Source organism: Amblyraja radiata, chromosome 4, assembly GCF_010909765.2.
Source record: "Amblyraja radiata isolate CabotCenter1 chromosome 4, sAmbRad1.1.pri, whole genome shotgun sequence".
NCBI classification, from domain to species: Eukaryota; Metazoa; Chordata; class Chondrichthyes; order Rajiformes; family Rajidae; genus Amblyraja; species Amblyraja radiata.
Genome location: NC_045959.1, coordinates 47437546 through 47457269, shown reverse-complemented (window position 1 = coordinate 47457269; position 19724 = coordinate 47437546). Strand labels below are relative to the sequence as shown.

General features: G+C 43.3%; 1 protein-coding gene across 8 annotated transcripts in view; it reads right to left on the bottom strand.

Moving 5' to 3' along the window:
* The window catches only part of ncoa2 (nuclear receptor coactivator 2), a 296823-nt gene that overhangs the window by 30576 nt on the left and 246523 nt on the right, over positions 1–19724 (bottom strand). For 5 of the 8 annotated variants that reach the window (XM_033019338.1, XM_033019334.1, XM_033019335.1 and 2 more), the window contains 3 exons: positions 16042–16189; positions 11438–12725; positions 4290–4503 (listed from right to left, as the gene is read on the bottom strand). In XM_033019338.1, coding sequence (XP_032875229.1) covers positions 4290–4503; positions 11438–12725; positions 16042–16189 — 1650 coding nt within the window. The remainder of the gene's footprint in view (positions 1–4289; positions 4504–11437; positions 12726–16041; positions 16190–19724) is intronic. The other 3 variants (XM_033019337.1, XM_033019341.1, XM_033019339.1) reach the window with 2 other exon arrangements.

Genomic DNA, 19724 nt, shown 5'->3' with positions numbered 1-19724 from the left:
GCTAATTTAAAAAATTCATTTGAGGATTTCAAAAGCCAATCTTATCAATTAGTTTTATAATGAGACAAGTATTACCATTAACTAAAGTGATAAAGGAAATCAATGGTGTGTGATAGCAGTACTTTGAAATTAAAAGTTCAGCAAATCAGCATTCACATATCAATAAATATGCAATTCAATTGAACTCTCCTGACTTTAGAATGGAGATCGCATAAAAGAATTAGGATTCAACATTAAATAATTTGCTGCCATTCATCTTAACAAGCCCCCAGAAGTGTAGTTTTATGACAGCAAGGTCAATATATAGGTGACACCCAAGACTAACTCGAGCCAAACTGAAACAGCGAGGGAAAATATATCAGATGGAGAGACATGAAATTGCAGATGCTGGAACCTGGAGCTAAGAAAGCAGCATGCGTGATGGATGGAAAAAGAAATTGTTTACATTTTGGGTCGAGACACTGCATCAAGAATATAATAATATAACAGATCTTTTAGGTAGTATAGTTATACCATGCAAGTAAGATTTGTCCAAAACATGAAGGGAAAAAAGTTGTTCGGCACGGACTTGTAGGGCTGAGATGGCCTGTTTCCGTGCTGTAATTGTTATATGGTTATATGAAGACAGGAAGAAAAAACATGATTGATAAATGAGTTGCATAATAAATTCAAAATTGTTATAATTCCTGCTTTGAACAGCAGATGGCGATCATACTGCTCCTGCGTGTGCACATGGAGGACAAAACCAGACAACTCTGATCTCCAGCAGTAAACAATATGTAGTGTCACCCATCTTGTAAATGGGCAGTTTCCACTGCTTCCCCAACAAATTGTTAGGGGAAACTGTATTTTTGTACAGTACTGTATGACCAGATGTAGATGCAAATTCATCATAGGGAAGCTTCAGAATTTAGATACAGGGTGGAAATAGCGAGTCCGCGCCGGCCAGCAATCCTCATACACTAGCACTATCTACACACTAGGGACAGCGTACAATTTTACCAAAGCCAATAAAACCTACAAACCTGTCCATCTTTGGAGTGGGAGGAAACCGGAGCACCCAGAGAAATCCCACACCGTCACAGGGAAAGACGTACAAACTCCATACGGACAGCACCCATAGTCAGGATCGAACCTGGGTCTCTGACGCTGTAAGGCAGCAACTCTAATGCTGCGCCACATTTAAGAAAAATTATATTAAATAGCACAAGTCATCAGATTTGATCCAGCCTATATCCTTGCTTCACATTTGAAGTCAGCACCTGAAAAAAAAATACCTGTGCTGACAGATCTTCAAAACCTAATTTTTGCCCATGTTTTGCACAATGTTTCATTGCAAGGGAGTAAGGGTTACTGTTGAAAGGGAAGAGGGCAGTAGCAGGGAGGAAAGGATTATTGTTGACTGGGAGTGGGGGGAGGGGTCAGAAGGAGGGAGTAGAGAATATTATTGAAAGAGGGGGAAATAGGCAGGAGTAGATTATTTTTGGAAAGGACAGAGGAAGTATGTAGAGTATTATTTTTCTGAGAGTGGGAAAGAGTGAAGGTGTTGGGGATTATTTATTACAATTAAACTTTACAACATGACGTGGAAGATTAAGATTTAAATTCAGAAATTCTGCAATGTTGGAAATCCCAGTAGTCAGCCAGGTAACATTGGCCCCATAAAAGCATAAGAAATAGGAACAGGAGGCATGGGCGGGATGGTGGCAAGGCGGTAGAGATGCTGCCTGACCGTGCCAGAGGCCCGGGTTCGATGCTGACTATGCGTGCTGTCTGTATGGAGTTTGTACGTTCTCTGCATGACCGCGTGGGTTTTCCCTGGGTGCTCCGGTTTCATCCCACACTCCAAAGATATACAGGTTTGTTGGTTAATTGGCTTCAGCTAAAGATGACTGTATATTGTCCATAGTGTGGAGGATGGTGCTAGTACATGTGGATCACTGGTGGGTGTGGACTTTGTGGGCCGATGGGCCTGTTTCTACGTTGTATCACTAAACTAAAGTTGATCATTTGGCCCGTTCCTACTCTCCCATTCAACAAGATCATGACTGAGCTTCCTACCTTATCTCCCATTCCTTGATATCTCCAACATTCAAAAGCCCATCAGTGTTTGTTCTGAGTGTACCCCATGGTTGCATCTCCCCACTCTTGCCAGAGCAGAGAATTCCAAAGATTCACTCACCCTCCAAGTTCTAAAATATATCTTCATATCAGTATGCTCCCCCTCCCCTCATTCTGGAACTGCTCGCTGATTCGGGTTGTTGGGCAGTTCATTGGCTGAGGGAATACTATAGTTAATAGCAGCCAGCTTGAAGTTCAGCTCAGCTTCATCCATTTTGTGCACGCTGACGGACAAATATGGTGAAGCAAACGCGGTAGTGATTCTGTGTCAAGTAGCACATAACTGTTCATTTTCCATGACTCTCCTTGCAGCACCATGACAAAATTAACATACATTTTTATTACTTCTTGTGTTATTGAACTTGAACACAGAGACTGAAATCTTTGCACAAATAAATGGTGGCAGTCAGTTGAACCCTCTTGCTGGGGGGATTGTAGCGCCGAAGTTTTAAACACAAACCAGACCATGAATTGCCTGGCCCATAAGCCAAAATATAATCAGGCGATGAGAAGGATTGCAAAGTCCAGACAGGGTTGCAATATATTCCTTATGATGCATTAAAAAACATGTTTGCTGGCTTGGAAATTTGACAAACCCAACACAACTCGACATGAATATTAAAAGCTGTGCACTATAAATGTCGAAAACCTAAAATATAAACAGAAAATGCAAGAAACATGGTTTCTGTATAGAGAGAGAAACAGTTAACACTTTACATCAATAACCTTTTCATCAACACAGAACATTAAGGTTGGTTCTCTCTCCAAACCTGCTGCATGTCTTGCTGAGTATTTCCAGTATTTTCAGATTTTTGCTTTAAATGTTGGAAATTATTTTTGGAAAGGAGCGATGGCTGACTAAAGAGAATATGGAAGACAGGAGCAGCAGTAAGTGAGGAAGTCAAGAATGCCAAGATACCCATACCTAATCTTACCAATGTCGCTTTAACCCCTTCAACTAATAGGCATGGAACACAGCGTCTGGGGTGTCCATTCACATAGAGGATAGAATCACGTAATCCCAACCTTCACTTTTGTTGCTGATCAAAACAGGGTACATCATTTAAAGTGAACCGAGCTCCAAGGGTGTAAAATGAGTTCAAGATCACTCTGCTCCACTACATCCATTTAACTGGTCTACGTTAATTATATTTAGTTTAGTTTACTTTAGTGGTACAGTGTGGAAACAGGCCCTTCGACCCGCACCGACCAATGATCCCCGTGTGCAGTTTTTGTCCCCTAATTTGAGGACGGACGTTAGTGCAGCGTCAGTTCACAAGGTTAATTCCCGGGATGGCGGGACTGTCATATGCTGAGAGAATGGAGCGGCGGGGCTTGTATACTCTGGAATTTAGAAGGATGAGAGGATACTTATTGAAACATAAAAGATTATTAAGTCTGAAGAAGGGTTTCGACCCGAAACGTTGCCTATTTCCTTCGCTGCATAGATGCTGCCTCAACCGCTGAGTTTCTCCAGCATTTTCGTCTACCTTCGGTTTTCCAGCATCTGCAGTTACTTCTGAAAGATTATTAAGGGTTTGGACATACTAGAGGCAGGAAACATGTTCCAGGTGTTGGGGGAGTCCAGATCCAGGGGCCACTGTTTAAGAATAAGGGGTAAGCCATTTAGAACGGAGATGAGGAAACACTTTTTCACACAGAGAGTTGTGAGTCTGTGGAATTCTCTGCCTCAGAGGGTGGTTCTCTGGATACTTTCAAGAGAGAGCTAGATAGATGGCTCTTAAAGATAGCGGAGTCAGGGGATATGGGGAGAAGGCAGGAACGGGGTACTGATTGGGGATGATCAGCCATGATCACATTGAATGGCGGTGTTGGCTCGAAGGGCCGAATGGCCTACTCCTGCACCTATTGTCTATTCATTAGCGAAATCCTATACACCAGGGACAATTTACAATCTTTACCAAAGCCAATTAACCTACTAACCTGTACATCTTTGGAATGTGGGAGGAAACTGGAGCACCCAGGGAAAATATACACGTCATGGGGAGAATATATAAACTTCGTACGGACAGCACCCGTAATCAGGATCGAACACGGGTCTCTGGCACTGTAAGGCAGCAACTCTACTGCCGCCCCAAGATATGTTCCACACTTTGAAGGCCAAAACAACATAGATCAATACAATGCGAATTACATGTGACACTTACCATTTTGTAACATCCCAGATAATGGGCTCGGCGTTCCAAGTGGTGATGCAGAGACATTTCCGTTGCCTATTTGCAGCAGGTCTTGGAAGATGGTCTGCTTGTCCACTGGTCCACTGGCAGGAACTGTCTTCATGTCTGGGAAAAGCTGCTGTAACTGACTGTTCTGCAGGTCATCAAGAATTTCTTCTAAGTTATCCAAGTCACTGCTGATCTGCTGTCAACAACAAGGCCAATTACCGCCCATAAATTTTGTGTCCAAGCCCAATCAGTGGATACTAATTAATTATCACGGCCTGTTTAATCATTTTAAAATGATCTCATGCCTCCCGGCCCAAATCTCTCTCCCTTCGCTCAAGGAGGCGGAATATTTGTTGGGGTTAGAAACTATGGCCACAGGACCCAGCCCCATCCACCTTTGCATAAAATGCAAAGATCTAATGACTTAAAGAGGCACCTCAGAGACACTTGATCCCCATCAGCTGTCAACACACGTTACACTGGCATGTTCAACAAGGAAGGAAATAAGAACCTTTCTTATTTGTCCCCCCCCCCCCCTCCCCTCCCCCTAAAATCCACTAAAATTCCTGCCATCAAAAATAGTTTAAGTACAATTTTTTATCTCGAGGGGATATCTTTCAATTCCTTATGACATAATCAATACAGTTTGAGAACCTGCAAGCTAGGAGCAGGAATGGGCCTCACTGCCCATCAACTCAATTCTGGCATTAAAGAACAATATGGTTGATCTGGCTGTAACATCAACACCATATTCCTGCTTATTCGGGGTTATATTTCACTAAATGTTCATCAGGAATCTATACACCTCTACATTAGAAATATTCAAATGTATTCCTCCCCTTGAAGGAGAGAGTTCCAAAGAATCTTGACCCTGGAGGGAACAAAAGTTTAATCTCTCATGACACCTTTTTATATAATTGCACATTAAAAAAAATGTCTGATTTTGCAGCAAGCACCCTGATGTGTGACTAAATGTTAAAGATTTAGAATTTGTATTTAGCCCGCCATCAAATATACTGAAGTTACAAACAAAAAGAGGAAACTTCAACGGTGTTTATATATTAACTAAGCATTATTTCAAACTATTTCAAATCAAACTGCATTATCAATTTCAAAGTCTATTTCAAACTAAGTTTAATTATAAACGATTTATTCGTTTATATAGCTCTTAATATGGTTAAGCACGCAAGGTTTAACCATCAGGAATCAAGATTGCCTTCATGGGAAGTTGATGATTTAATGTTATGTTCGACAGGTGCATGTACATTGCTGAGGCCTTCTGGAACACAAGGAACTAGGAGAATGTGGGTGTCGTTCCCAAGAGTGCAGTTGTATAAAGATGACAATGTGGCATCTGCTTCCAGAGATTACTAGTTAACCTATTTTTACATTATTAATTATTCCCAGGTTGGCCATTTTAGCCAAGAACTTCAATATAATTCATGTTAATGTGAAGAATAAATGTATTGGTGCATGTGATCGACAGGCAGCATGACAAAAAATTTCCAATGACAGAACTAAATTGGTTCTCTTTCACTTGCAGAATAACCCCTTCAGCAGTAATTTTAATGAGACACTTGGTATCCATATCATTCTGTACATTAGATGTACATCCTACAGCCCATTGGAATATTTAATCTTACTCCAAATCAACACTATCTACACAACCCGCATATTTACTCCTTCTTCACAGAACCGACCTTGATACCAGATCCCATTTAACTTTGTTGTTAAGCAACCCTGTGAGGAAGCCACACCAATTAGATCTGCCATGTTTATGTCATCAGCCATTCTCAGGCCTAGTGACGATAGAATGTCTATGACCTTTAACTGTATGGGCAGAATAAGATCAGTTATATTGTCAGAGTAGAGATGGAGACGTCACACAAAAAAAAATCTGAAGCTACATTACTTATAAACACCTCAGTGGGTAACAACCAGCAGGTACAGAATAACATGTCTTCAACAGGGTGAATTTCCATTAAAATCTTGCTGAATTTCCAAATTAAAGACAAATTAAAACATTTTATAAAATTAAAGTTGCCAGGATGACTCCTGCACAAAGTGGCAAGCTATTCAATACCAACACTTGCGCAGTTAACCTAATTGTTGTTCTAATTGTAAAATTTAACACAATACCTGATACGTTGACGCGTGTGGAGCTAGGATTCCTTGCCCAACAATTCTGCACCTGCATCACCAATCTCTACTCTTGAGAACTTTGCTGTGCATCACAGCTGCCCTCTTAACAAATTCAACCAGGTTGAATAAGTGCCAGACAAAGCATGCGCCCTGGCATTCTTGAAATTAAAATCTCAAAGCATATCATGAAACTAATCGTTGCTTTCAGCTCCCTGTACACAGGCCATTATCACCATCAGTCGGAGAGACTGCTCATTAAATGGGCTAAGCTGGATCTTTGACTTGTCATGTAGAAGGCTATTAGCAGAAAGATCATGCACCATAAAAAGCATTGGGGGAAAAGTATGAAACTGGATCCAAATCTGATTTTGTGACTTTTGCATGAATGTTCAGCATGATACAAGTAATAAATTGTATGATACCAAAAGCCACTGAACGAGAAGCAGTAATATTTGGCTTCAGAGACATATTATAAAATCTGTTTTATTAATAAAAGGGCTTGGAAAATAAAAGGCTGAACAGGTGCTTTTCATTTCAGCTCAGCCAGAAGGCTTAAACTTATCTTTATTGTAGCTTGTGGAGCCACTTCAGATAAATGACCAAAAAGAAGAGAATGTAATGAGCACAGAGGGCCAGGAGTAAAACATGGGAAAGAAATAAGATAAGCTAATAAAATGCTGATGTACGAGAGCAATGACATACAGCAATGTGCTTTCTCACAATGTGGGAAAACATCCCAAAGAGTTTCACAGGTGCAATCAGAAATCAGACAAAATAATAGCAGGATGTATGATGACAAGGCTTGGACTTAGTGCCAGTTAATGAGCAACTGTTAAAAAAACAGCAAAGCAGAGGCATTTAGAGAGATGATTTTCAAATTGAGGACCCATGGAAAAGGTGCTGCAGCCACTAAATATGAGGGAAGGGACACTTTATGTTGGAAAATTTCACAATATTGCAATATGGGAATGTCGGCAGGGAGTGTTGGAATGGTAGAAGCAACAAGAAAACAAAGCATTGGGAAGGGAGTCACTGTTGAAGAAACACCTATTGTCACAACCTGGAAAATATACATGATTGGGCCAAACTTTCAAGGAACTATGCACTTGGCAGGACAAATCAAAATAGGACGTACATGGTAAATGGTAGCGAATTAAGGAATGCAGTTGAACAGAGGGATCTAGGAATAATTGTGCATAGTTCCCTGGAAATTTTGGTCGCCTAATTATAGGAAGGATGCCAACAAAATAGAGAGAGCACAGAGGAGATTTACTAGAATGTTGCCTGGGTTTCAGCAACTAAGTTACAGAGAAACGTTGAACAAGTTAGGTCTTTATTCTTTGGAGCGCAGACAATTAAGGAGGGACTTGATAGAGGTCTTTAAAATGATGAGAGGGATAGACAGAGTTGACGTGGATAAGCTTTTCCCATTGAGAGAAGAGAAGATTCAAACAAGAGGACATGACTTGAGAATTAAGGGACAGAAGTTTAGGGGTAACATGAGGGGGAACTTCTTTACTCAGATAGTCGTAGCTGTGTGGAATGAGCTTCCAGTGGAAGTGGTGGAGGCAGGTTCGATTTTATCATTTAAAAATAAATTGGATAGGTATATGGGCGGGAAAGGAATGGAGGGTTATGGTCTGAGTGCAGGTAGATGGGACTAGGGGAAAATAAGTGTTCGGCACGGACTTGAAGGGCCGAGATGGCCTGTTTTCCGTGCTGTAATTGTTATAGGGTTATATGGTTGCACGCAAAGGTACAAGTCTCACTTTTCTATAACACTCCCTAAGGTCCTGCCATTCATTTGTACATCTTAACCCTGTTTCAACTCCTCTAAATGCTTCACCTTGTACTTGTCTGCGTTAAATTCCACCTGTTATCCCTTTGCCAACTTTCTCAGTTGATCTAGATCCTATTCTGACGGCAGGCAAACTTTGTTGCTGTCCACAAAAACACCAATTTTGGTGGCATCTACAAACAATCACGCCACCTACATTCTCTGCCAAATTGTTAACATACATGACAATAATAAAGGGCCAAGCAGTGATCCCTGCAGCACACCAGCAGTTACACGTCTCCAATGTGAAAAGCAATCCACCACTTCCACACGGTCTCCTACCACCAAGTCAATTGACTAATTTATCCTGGATTCCATGTATTCTACCTGTCTAGAACAATCTCGCACGAGGGACTGCATCAAAAACCTTGTAAAAGTTCAATTATAGATGTAAATGGCCCTTGAAAATATTATTGTTCACCTCCTCAAAAAACTCAAATCAAATTTGTGCAACATGATCTCCCTTGAACAAAGCCATGCCAACTAACTTTAATCAGTCTACACTTCAACAAACCAACAATTTTCTTGCCAGTAATCTCAGGCTCATCAACCTATAGTTCTCTGGCTTGCCCCTGCATCCCTTCTTAAATAAAGACATCAAAATAGCGATCCTCCAATCTCACTCACGGCTAACGAAGATACATATGACCCTGCCAGGATCCCAGCAATCTCCTTTCTTGCCTCCCACAACATCCTAAAATATGCCCGGTCAGAGTCCAGGGATTTATCAGCCTTTATGTGCTCCAAGACCTCTACCTGCTTCAGGGGATCATTGTTTTCTTCCCCAAACTCACTAGCTTCCATGTACTTTTCCATTGTAAATACAGACGAGAAGTATTCACTCAAGACCTCCCATTTCCTGTGGATCCACACACAGATTACCACATTAATCCTAAAGGAGACCTACTCCCTCACTAGTTACTATACCATTCTTAGTATTCTTATAGAATATTTTAGGATTCATCTTTATTTTATCATGATACCTCATCCATGGCTAAAGTAGTTTAAAAAAGTCCCCTATTTGCCTTCCTAATTTTCTTCTTACATGTACTCCTACATCCATTATATTCCGAGGGACTTGCTCTATCCCAGCTGTCTATACGCAACAAATGCCTCCTCCTTTTCCTGACCAGAGCCTGAATATTCGTTTTCAGTGTTCCCAAATCTTGCAGGCCCTGCCTCTCACTAGCTCTTCCTACCTCATTTATATTTAAATACACACAGAGAATGGTGGGAGCCTGGAATGTGGTGATTAAGGTAGATATGATAGTGGCATTTAAGAGGCTATAAGATAGATACTAGACTAAGTGGGACCCGTTGGGTCCCACATTCACACGGGAGGGCTGGTCCCCCGACGCAATATTTTACCTCTCCACCAATTCAAATATTGGTGGCCAGTGGGGGGGCTTTCTGGAGGGCTGGTATGGGTTCTTGGGATGGCAGTTCAGTCCCTCAAGCTTGATGTGCTGGCAGCTCACTCACGGCTGGTGGGCTGGCAGTTGACTCATGGCTATTCCTTGAAATTCCATTTCGAGCAGGGTGCAAGGCCACCAAATTCAAATCCATTTTCCTACCATTTCAAGCAGGGTACAAGGCCACCAAATTCAAGCAGTTTCTTACCACTTCAAGCAGGGTGCAAGGCCACCAAATTCAAATGCAGCTTCATACCATTTCATGCAGGGTGAAACCACCATAAAACCCACACAAAACACCAAACTCACAGTTCAGTAGACATTCAGTGTGTTCAGTTGATTCACAGCTCAGACAGAGACATGACCTCTCCCTCCCCCATCATGCCACACCCACACTTCCGGGTTTTATAACCCCTCCCCCTCCCACCGGAAAAGGTGTGGCCTTCATGGCGTGATTGACAGGAAAGAGATTCTCAACATTTTTTAAACACTTTTATTTTTCATTGATGGGAAGAATCCTCTGCACCTGCTGAGTGGAGGGGGACTGAGTAAGATGGCCAAAAATCACAGCCCTAAGTGGTAGCGTTTTATCTAAAATCAATATACAGTGCAAACAGGAAGTTACCCAAAGCACCCAAACCACCATTTGCAGTAGTGCATTTTAACTTCAACCCAAAGCACCCAAACAACCATTTGCAGGCCGTGCCTTTTTACTTCGAACCAACCATATTTTCATTTTCAAACCACATTAAGGGGACTCACAGTTGAGTAGACATGTGTTCAGTGTTATTCAGAGCTCAGAGAGATGTGACATTCTGGCTTCCTCCATCTTGCAGAGACTGAGTGAGGCACACCACTTCCGGGTTTTATAGTCCATCCCCCCTCCCACCAGCAGGGGCAGCAGAGAGAATGGCAATTTTTAAAAAAACATTTATATCTCTCTGAATTTTCATCGATGGGAAAAATCCTCTGGTCCCGGAAGGCGGAGGGGGGCTCTGAGCGAGGTGGCCAAAAATAACGGCCGTAGGTGGCGGCGTTCTCTTGGAAATCACACCACAGCGAACCAAAAGCGGTCAAGATCAGACTTTTAGTAATATAGATAGATACAGGGAATGAAAGGATGTGGATCACATTAAGATGGGAGTTTAACTTAGCATCGTGTCCATCACTTACATTGTTGCAAACATGCATGTGGGTCAGAGCAGCAGCTTGAGCCTATTATTCCATCCATAATATAGGGAGAATAACAGTACCCATTCCCTCCTTGTCAAACTTCTTCAATTAATGCAACAGACAGAAAACGTAAACTGGTTATGCTGCAAAACCTACTTAATTTGAAAAAAAGGCGAAGCAGTTTTGCAGGTCCCGAGGCCATCATGCCCTCGGGACCGGCAGTTAATAAACCAACAGTCTTATTAAGCAATGAGGCAAATTATTCTGTTCTGCCATGTCATTTCTCTGTTTACATGTGAAGCTTCTTGGATGGCTCAAAATAGTGAAGTACTGCCTGGAACCAGAAGGCCTGGACTGAACTCTCAAGGTGCATTGAGTTACCTCACATCAAATGGGCAACTAATGAGAATCACACAAAAATTATTGTACAGTAAATGTCATTTGACCCATTTGGAATATTTCAGACAGAAAGATTTGAATAGGATCTTTACAACTTGGAAATTAAAATAATGACTTCAAACAAATTCATGCTTTAAAATAAAACTATATCAACTGGAGGCACGCACCTGTTCTGATGGTTCAAAATTCATTTCCTTCTCAGACTTGATTGCTGTTTTAGTGCTCATGCAGGCATCCAACTTGCTATCCATCCGCTCGATTTTAGGTTTAATATTATACATACTAGTGTCGTCCTTATCCAGTAAGTATCGAAGTAGTGCATTTTCTTTTCTCTTCGGGCTCATTTGTTCCTGTTTATTAGGTATTTCTCCACCAGGAATTGAACTGCCCACGTCCTGGTTGTGTTCCTTACCTGTGGCCTCTGCTGTCAGCTTTGCCAAATCTACAGGAGAAGTGCTGTCCTGCAGGAGTCTGTGCAAAATTTTATGTTTTTCTTTCAGCGAGGGCCCATGTGATGCAGAGGTGTTGGTTGTGGATGATGTCACTGCTGAAGTAGACAGTAATCCTAATGAATTGCCTGGAGAGTCTTTCATTGAATCTCCAAGAGTACTTGGCAAAGGGGAAGCTTCCACTTGATCTGATTTGGTGATCAGTAACTGTAGGAGTTTGGTATGTCCTTTGCCATCATGCCCTCTGCCTTGGCCATCAGTCCTTTCTCCGCCACCAAATGGATTTAAGTTACTTTCATTGCCATCTTTCTGTTCACCAGAAAGTCCACTTTCTGACTGCCCGGTTGCAACTTCAGTTGGTCCTGGCTCACCGAACAACCCAAAGGAATCTTTGGAGTCCACGCTCCCTTTTTTAGTGAGCGAAGAACTGGCGTTTCCAGGAGAATTTTGCAAAGTCACCATTTTCAGTTCAGGTGATGCTCCATGAGATACTCCATGTCCTTCACTGAGGGCTTGAAGTGCATTAAGGGAGCTGCTAGAGTAGCTATGGCTATTCCCTGTGCTGCTACAAACCCCGACTGGAGAATGCAAGTTTCCTACGGGAGAAAACTGATTAGCTGAGATGCAAGGGCTTCCAACCACCCCGGGACTTCCACGATGTCTGGGAGAAAGCATGGAGTTCTTCTGCCCAGCAGTCACGCCTGGACTACTTCTTGATGGGCTGCCCATTTTGAGTGCATAGTTACTACCCTGAGGAGTGGCTGCTTGCATGCTTGATCCATGGTTTATTCCTCCTGCAACAAACCTGTTTACTGGCATTTGTCCCATACCTGTTTGCTCTTTCAGACCATTCATGGCAAAATTTGAACTGCTGTTCATTGCCATCTCTTGACCTGTTGTTGCAGCTGAAACACCTGCCATGGCTGGACTACTAGAATTTGGATTCAATGGCTTTACCATTCCTTGTCCAGTTGATTCCTGATTCATCCCACAGACATTTTGCTCTCTGCAGTTTTAAATAAAACAGGCAAGTCATACCACTGCAATTAAAATATCAAACACATACATTTATACAGGATCAATGGAGAGGAGGGATGAAGGTGACTGTGGGCATTGGAGATGGATGATGATGTTTCAGGCACCCAAGGGAGAATGGTCAAAAGCAACAAGCTTATTTTAAACATGAAGGGCACCTAGCAATAGCAAAACCTCAGCTTTGGACAACATCACTTCATAACAAGAGGAGTTGAGTAGAGGAGCAAAGAGGTGCTTCTGCATTTGTACAGGACCCTAGTGAGACCACACCTGGAGTATTGCATGCAGTTTTGGTCCCCCTTTTGAGGAAGGACATTCTTGCTATTGAGGGAGTGCAGCGTAGGTTCATCAGGTTAATTCCCGGGATGGCTGGACTGTCATATGTTGATAGAATGGAGCAGCTGGGCTTGTACATTCTGGAATTTAGAAGGATGAGAGGGAATCTTATTGATATATAAGATTATTAAGGGTTTGGACACTCTAGGAAGGAAACATGTTTCCGATGTTGGGGGAGTCCAAAACCAGGGGCCACAGTTTAAGAATAAGGGGTAAGCCATTTAGAACAGAGATGAGGAAATACTTTTTCACACAGAGAATTGTGAGTTTGTGGAATTCTCTGCCTCACGAGGGCGGTGGAGGCTGGCTCTCTGGATACTTTCAAGAGAGAGTTAGACAGAGCTCTTAAAGATAGCGGAGTCAAGGGATATGGGGAGAAGGCAGGCACTGATTGTGGATGATCAGCTATGATCACATTGAATTGCGGTGCTGGCTCGAAGGGCCGAATGGCTTACTCCTGCACCTGTTGTCTATTGTCTAAGTTCCATTGACCATTTGCTGAAGCACACCTCACATTCATTGTGAAGACCAGGTCTGGAAGGATAAATCTCTTGAGATCCAGGCTGAGCTGGGCAATTAGATATAAAATTGGCTTGAAGATAAGAAAGAGGGTTGTGGTGGAACGCAGCTTTTCCAGACTGTAGACTGTGAAGTTTCCATGTTGCATAGCTCTGCGGCTTTTTAACTATCATCTGCTTCTATGCGAGGGTATAACACCACCCCTGGGCCATGTTGACGCATGCAAATGCTGCATGGGTCACACCAACCCGAGGTGCATAGTGCACATCCAAGCAAATCATTGTACGGGCATGTCACTTGCACAGAGAATATGGAAGTAATATTGCAAACTTCAAATTACACAAAGTACAATGCAATCCAATTAACTTCTGTGGAGTTGTACATAAAAATAATGCTCTATTTTACAGAAGGTCAAGACCAGGTTTTAATCACTTTGAAACAATAGCAAGGCTCCATGATAATAAGCGAGTTCGATATTCCGACAGCTTCCGACTGTGCATGCCCAGGACAAAGGTCACTATGCATAAACAGCCGTGGAAAGCAGTGGAGCAGTGGACCTTCATTTCTTCTGTTTTTTCCAGCTTTGATTCTTCTAGGTAAGAAAATACTGCTTTCAAACTATGAATTAGTTGTATTTATTGTTCCTTTGTTAAAAGCTAACATTATTTTGTTGTTTTTATTGCTTTATTATGGTTTGGTGCGTGAGCGAGATCGTGCTTGTCCGTGGTCGGTGTCGGGCCTGTTGAGTTGCTGCTGGGTCGTCCCCGTCCCCTCCTGGGTGTCTCGTCCCTGTCCGGGGGCGGCCGGAGCTGTAGGGCTGGGATTGCAGCCGGCGCGGGGGGAGGCCGAGTTGCTGGAGCACTTTATAGTATGGCTGGTGCTCAGCTTTCGCCGGCTATGCTGGCCGCTGGCGGTCCCCGGCCCGTTGGGGATGGGCTGGAGTTGGCGCTTCTTCTCCGCACTGGCTGTGGGCCTGGGGCCGCTGGTGTCTTCGGTCGGTCAGGCCTGTCGGTTGGCCCGGCGGGAGTTGAGCTGGGCTTGCCTCTTCTTCTCCACGCTGGCTGTGACCGATTACACCAGCGGCCCCAGGCCCACAGCCAGTGGAAGAAGAAGTGCCAACTTCAGCCCAACCCCGCTCTCCGATGGGCCGGGGACCGTCAGCGGCCAACCCCCCCCCTCCCGGCGACAGAGAAAGCCGAGCACCAGCCATACTATAAAGTGCTGCAGCAACTCTGCCTCCTCCCCCAGCGCCGGCTGCAAGCCCAGCCCGACATCTCCGGCCGCCCCCGGACAGGGACGAGATACCCGGGAGGGGACGGGGACGGGGACGACCCAGCAGCAACTCAACAGACGCGGGCACGACACCAACCACAGACGAGAACGATCTCGCTCACTCACCAAAGCATAATAAAGCAATTAAAACGACAAAATAATCTTAGCTTTGAACAAAGGAACAATAAATACAACTATTTCATAGCTTGAAAGCAGTATTTTCTTACCTAGAAAAATCAAAGCTGGAAAAAAAACAGATGAATTGCTTAACTGCTTTCCAGGGCTATTTACACATAGTGACCTTTGACCTTGGCATGCACAGTCGGAATACCGAACTCGCCTATTGAGAGTTCATAGCTCCAGATAGTGTGCAGCAATCTACAAAGTCAATGAAGATAATTTCCATTTGATATCAATAGCAGTCTTTCTGGATTAATTGAACAATTAGATGTTACTTTTTTAGCATTTCAGCAGGGGTGTCTAATTAGTTCTTGGTAGACTGCCAATTTGATGGATCAAGCACTGGTCTTCATAATGTCAGTAAGTGGTCATTCTTTTTTTATCTCTGAAGAATGTGAGCACAAGATGATTTAAACAGAAAGGGGGGGGGGGGGGGGAACAAGTAACTTTAGAACAGAGGTGACGTAAACAAAAATCTCCGGTATGCCTATCAACACCGTTGCAACTTTATAAGACTTCACAAAGAGGGGATCGTAGGAGACTGTCCAATCTCATTTATAATAGTCTTCCCTTTATTTGTTCTGTTTACATAACATATCATATTATTGATTTTCATCTGTACCTTATATCAGCTGGGTGCCTCTCAGACTCCTTACATCATGAGGGAATGCACAGGATACCAGATATAGAATGCAGATGCCACATGGAGCAAAGCATCACATTACCATCCATAAGTGGAGGCAGAGTTGGAGAAGATGACTAACAAAATACGAGATCCACACTGTTGACAATTAACCCAAGTGGAAAATCCAACAAATATGATCCAGCCACCCCGCACTTCATTATAGAGTCAAAGACGTTGTGAAGGATCATAATCATGCAGGTACCATATTCTAATTAAACGCCTCAGCATATTTGGTTCTTGAGATAAAACACTAAATGGTTACTGAAAAACCACAGGAAGGAGGTTTGAAGCTTACCTTTGAACAACATGCAGTGACATGATAAATTGAGACTCGCTGGTATTTGGAGTGCGCATAAGCCTGCTCCTTGTTTGTGCAGCAACCATGGTGCCATCAGATAAAGAAAACCGATACACAGGACTCAAAGCCTGACCCTGTCTCAACACTGAAATTCAGAGAAGTTGAGGAAAAATTACGAAAGGCACACAATTCTCCCTGAAAACGCAGACTTTAGATACAGTGTTTAAAAATAATAATTCCCGCATGGACATACTGATTAATACTGGGATACCATTCCATTAAAGATGGCAGCTCATTCTTGTAAACATTTTTTATGAGGAGGATTTTGGGAAGGAGATAAAAGTGGGCAGTGTGGGGCTGGAGAGCTACAAGGTTGGAGGCTGTGGAAGGGATATCACCAAAGGTGATGAGATCGGTAACAATCTGTGTGATGATGGTCTGGTGATTCGTTTGTGGGGTCATGGTTAAGGGGTAGATATAAGGAGGTGCTCAAGAGCTGACGTCTCGTCTTAGCATGGTAGAAGTCAGCCTGCCAGACTACAACGGCACCCCTCTTGTCGGCGGCTTTGATAACAATGTTGGGATGGTTACTGTGTGTGCGGAGGGCTAGCCGTTCATAGGGGGTGAGATTGGAGTGGGTAAGGAGTAGAGAAGTCACGACAGTTGATGTCACGTTGGCAATTGGAAATTAAAATGTCATAGTCAAGAGCATTGATTTAAAGGCAAGAGGAGGAACGTTTAAAGGTTTACATGGCACGTTTTTTTTTTTTTACAGAGAGGGGTTAGTGACTGGAATGTGCTGCCAGAAATTCAATGGAAAGAGATACAATAGCAATATTTAAAAAGGCATTTAGACAGACACATGAACAGGCAGGCAATTGTGGGGCATAGAGCACATGCAGGCAGATATGCTGTTTAAATTGGCATCATAATCGGCACTGATACAGTGCCCACCATAAAGTTTGGGACAAAGACCCATCATTTATTTATTTGCCTCTGTACTCCACAATTTGAGATATGTAATAGAAAAAAAATTATATGTGGTTAAAGTGCACATTGTCAGATTTTATTAAAGGCCATTTTTATACATTTTGATTTCACCATGTAGAAATTACAGCTGTGTTTACACATAGTCCCCTTCATTTCAGGGCACCATAATGTTTGGGACACATGGCTTCACAGGCGTTTGTAATTGCTCAGTTGTGTTTAATTGCCTCCTTAATGCAGGTACAAGAGAGCTCTCAGCACCTTCTCCTCCAGTCTTTCCATCACCTTTGGAAACTTTTATTGCCGTTTATCAACATGAGGACCAAAGTTGTGCCAATGAAAGTCAAATAAGCCATTATGAGACTGAGAAACAAGAATAAAACTGTTAGAGACATCAGCCAAACATTAGGCTTACCAAAATCAATTGTTTGGAACATCATTTAGAAGAAAGAAGAATCGCAAAGGGACTGGCAGGCCAAGGAAGACCTCCACAGCTGATGACAGAAGAATTCTCTCTATAATAAAGAAAAATCTCCAAACACCTGTCTGACAGATCAGAAACGCTCTCCAGGGGTCAGGTGTGGATTTGTCAATGACCATTGTCCTCTGAAGACTTCATGGACAGTAATACAGAGGCTACACTACAAGATGCAAACCACTGGTTAGCTGCAAAAATAGGATGGCCAGGTTGCAGTTTGCCAATAAATACTTAAAAGAGCAATCACAGTTCTGAAAAAAGGTCTTGTGGACAGATGAGATGAAGATTAACTTATATCAGAGTGATGGCAAATGCAAAGTATGGAGGAGAGATGGAACTGCCCAAGATCCAATGCATACCACCTCATCTGTGAAACACGGTGGTGGGGGTGTTATGACCTGGGCATGTATGGCTCACTTATCTTCATTAATGATACAACTGCTGATGGTAGTAGAATAATGAATTCTGAAGTGTATAGACACATCCTATCTGTTCACGATCATACAGGGCTCTCGCTTAACTTTTTTCCCCTGTTGCCAGCCGGGCAACCTAGGCAGCTTTTTAAATTGCCAAATGACGGTTTAGGTGGTAATTTATGACGGCTCGAATGACACGTGTGATAATGTGCTCGAACGAAGTGCGTAGTTACCAGTCAGAATTATGGTCAATGAAGCATTCACATATTATTTCTGCTTCAAATAAAGTCACAAACTAAACATATTCACCAATCAAGTAAAGTAAGTAAAGTAAAGTAAAGTAGCCTTTAATGTCATTCAGACCTTGCGGTCTGAACGAAATTTTGTTGCCTTGCAGTCCTACATATAGTAAAAAATGGCAAAAACACACACAAAAAACACAAATTAACTTCCACCACAGTGAGTTGAATACTCCTCACTGTGATGGAAGGCAAAAGTCTTAAGTTTTTGTCTCTTTCCTTCTTATTCTCCCTCTGCGCCGAGGCGATCCAGGCTTCGGATGTTGTGACCCCGCCGGGTGATGGTAAGTAATGTCAGTCCCGCGGCTGAATCCAAGCTCCGCGAACGGGCCGGTTCGGCTCCGCGGCCCGGGGTGGTCGAAGCCGCCGAAGCTGCGGCCCTCCAGTCCAGAGGACACAGCTGTTGTCGCGAGAGCCACGCAGAACAGGTCACCAACCTGCGAGCTCCCGACGATGTCGTCCACCGGGCCCGCGGCTGGTCCTCCGAGGTCGGATCGCTGCTGCTGCTGCCGCTGCCCGCTCCGAGGTCTGGTGGCTGCTGCCGCAGTCGCAGCCCGCTCCGGGGTCGGGTCGCCACTGCCGCTGCCCGCTCCAGGGTCGGGTCGCCACTGCCGCAGCTCCGAGGCCGCCAGCTCCACTATTAGGCCTCGGCGCAGGCGGAGACGGAGACGGGGGATACGACAAGAGAAGTCGCATCCCCCCGAAATAAGAGACCAAAACCATGTTTACTCCCCCCCACCCACACACATACACAATAAACCAAAAATGAACTCAAACAGGATAAAAGAACAACACAAAAAAGAAAAAAAAAAAGACGGACTGCAGGCGAGAGACATGATATATACCCGGGTCGGGACGAGACATGATATATACCATGAAGAAGGGTCTGAAGGAGGGTTTCGGCCCGAAACGTTACCTATTTCCTTCGCTCCATAGATGCTGCTGCACCCGCTGAGTTTCTCCAGCATTTTTGTGTACCTTCGATTTTCCAGCATCTGCAGTTCCTTCTTGAACATGATATATACCATAATAACATGCAGCAAAATTACAATACAGTATCTCATCTCTTTTTACACGATGCAATGCCTTGAGAATTAAGGGACTGAAGTTTAGGGGTAACATGAGGGGGAACTTCTTTACTCAGAGAGTGGTAGCTGTGTGGAATGAGCTTCCAGTGAAGGTGGTGGAGGCAGGTTCGTTTTTATCATTTAAAAATAAATTGGATAGTTATATGGATGGGAAAGGAATGGAGGGTTATGGTCTGAGCGCAGGTATATGGGACTAGGGGAGATTTTGTGTTCGGCACGGACTAGAGGGGTCGAGATGGCCTGTTTCCGTGCTGTAATTGTTATATGGTTATATGGTTAATGCATGCATTTTCTATTATTTCTTTCCACTTCCAAACAAAGGTTCAAAGGTTATTTTATTGGTCACATACACCTAGGTATAGTGAAATGCTTCTTGCCATGCAGCACATAAAGAAAGAATACAGACATAACA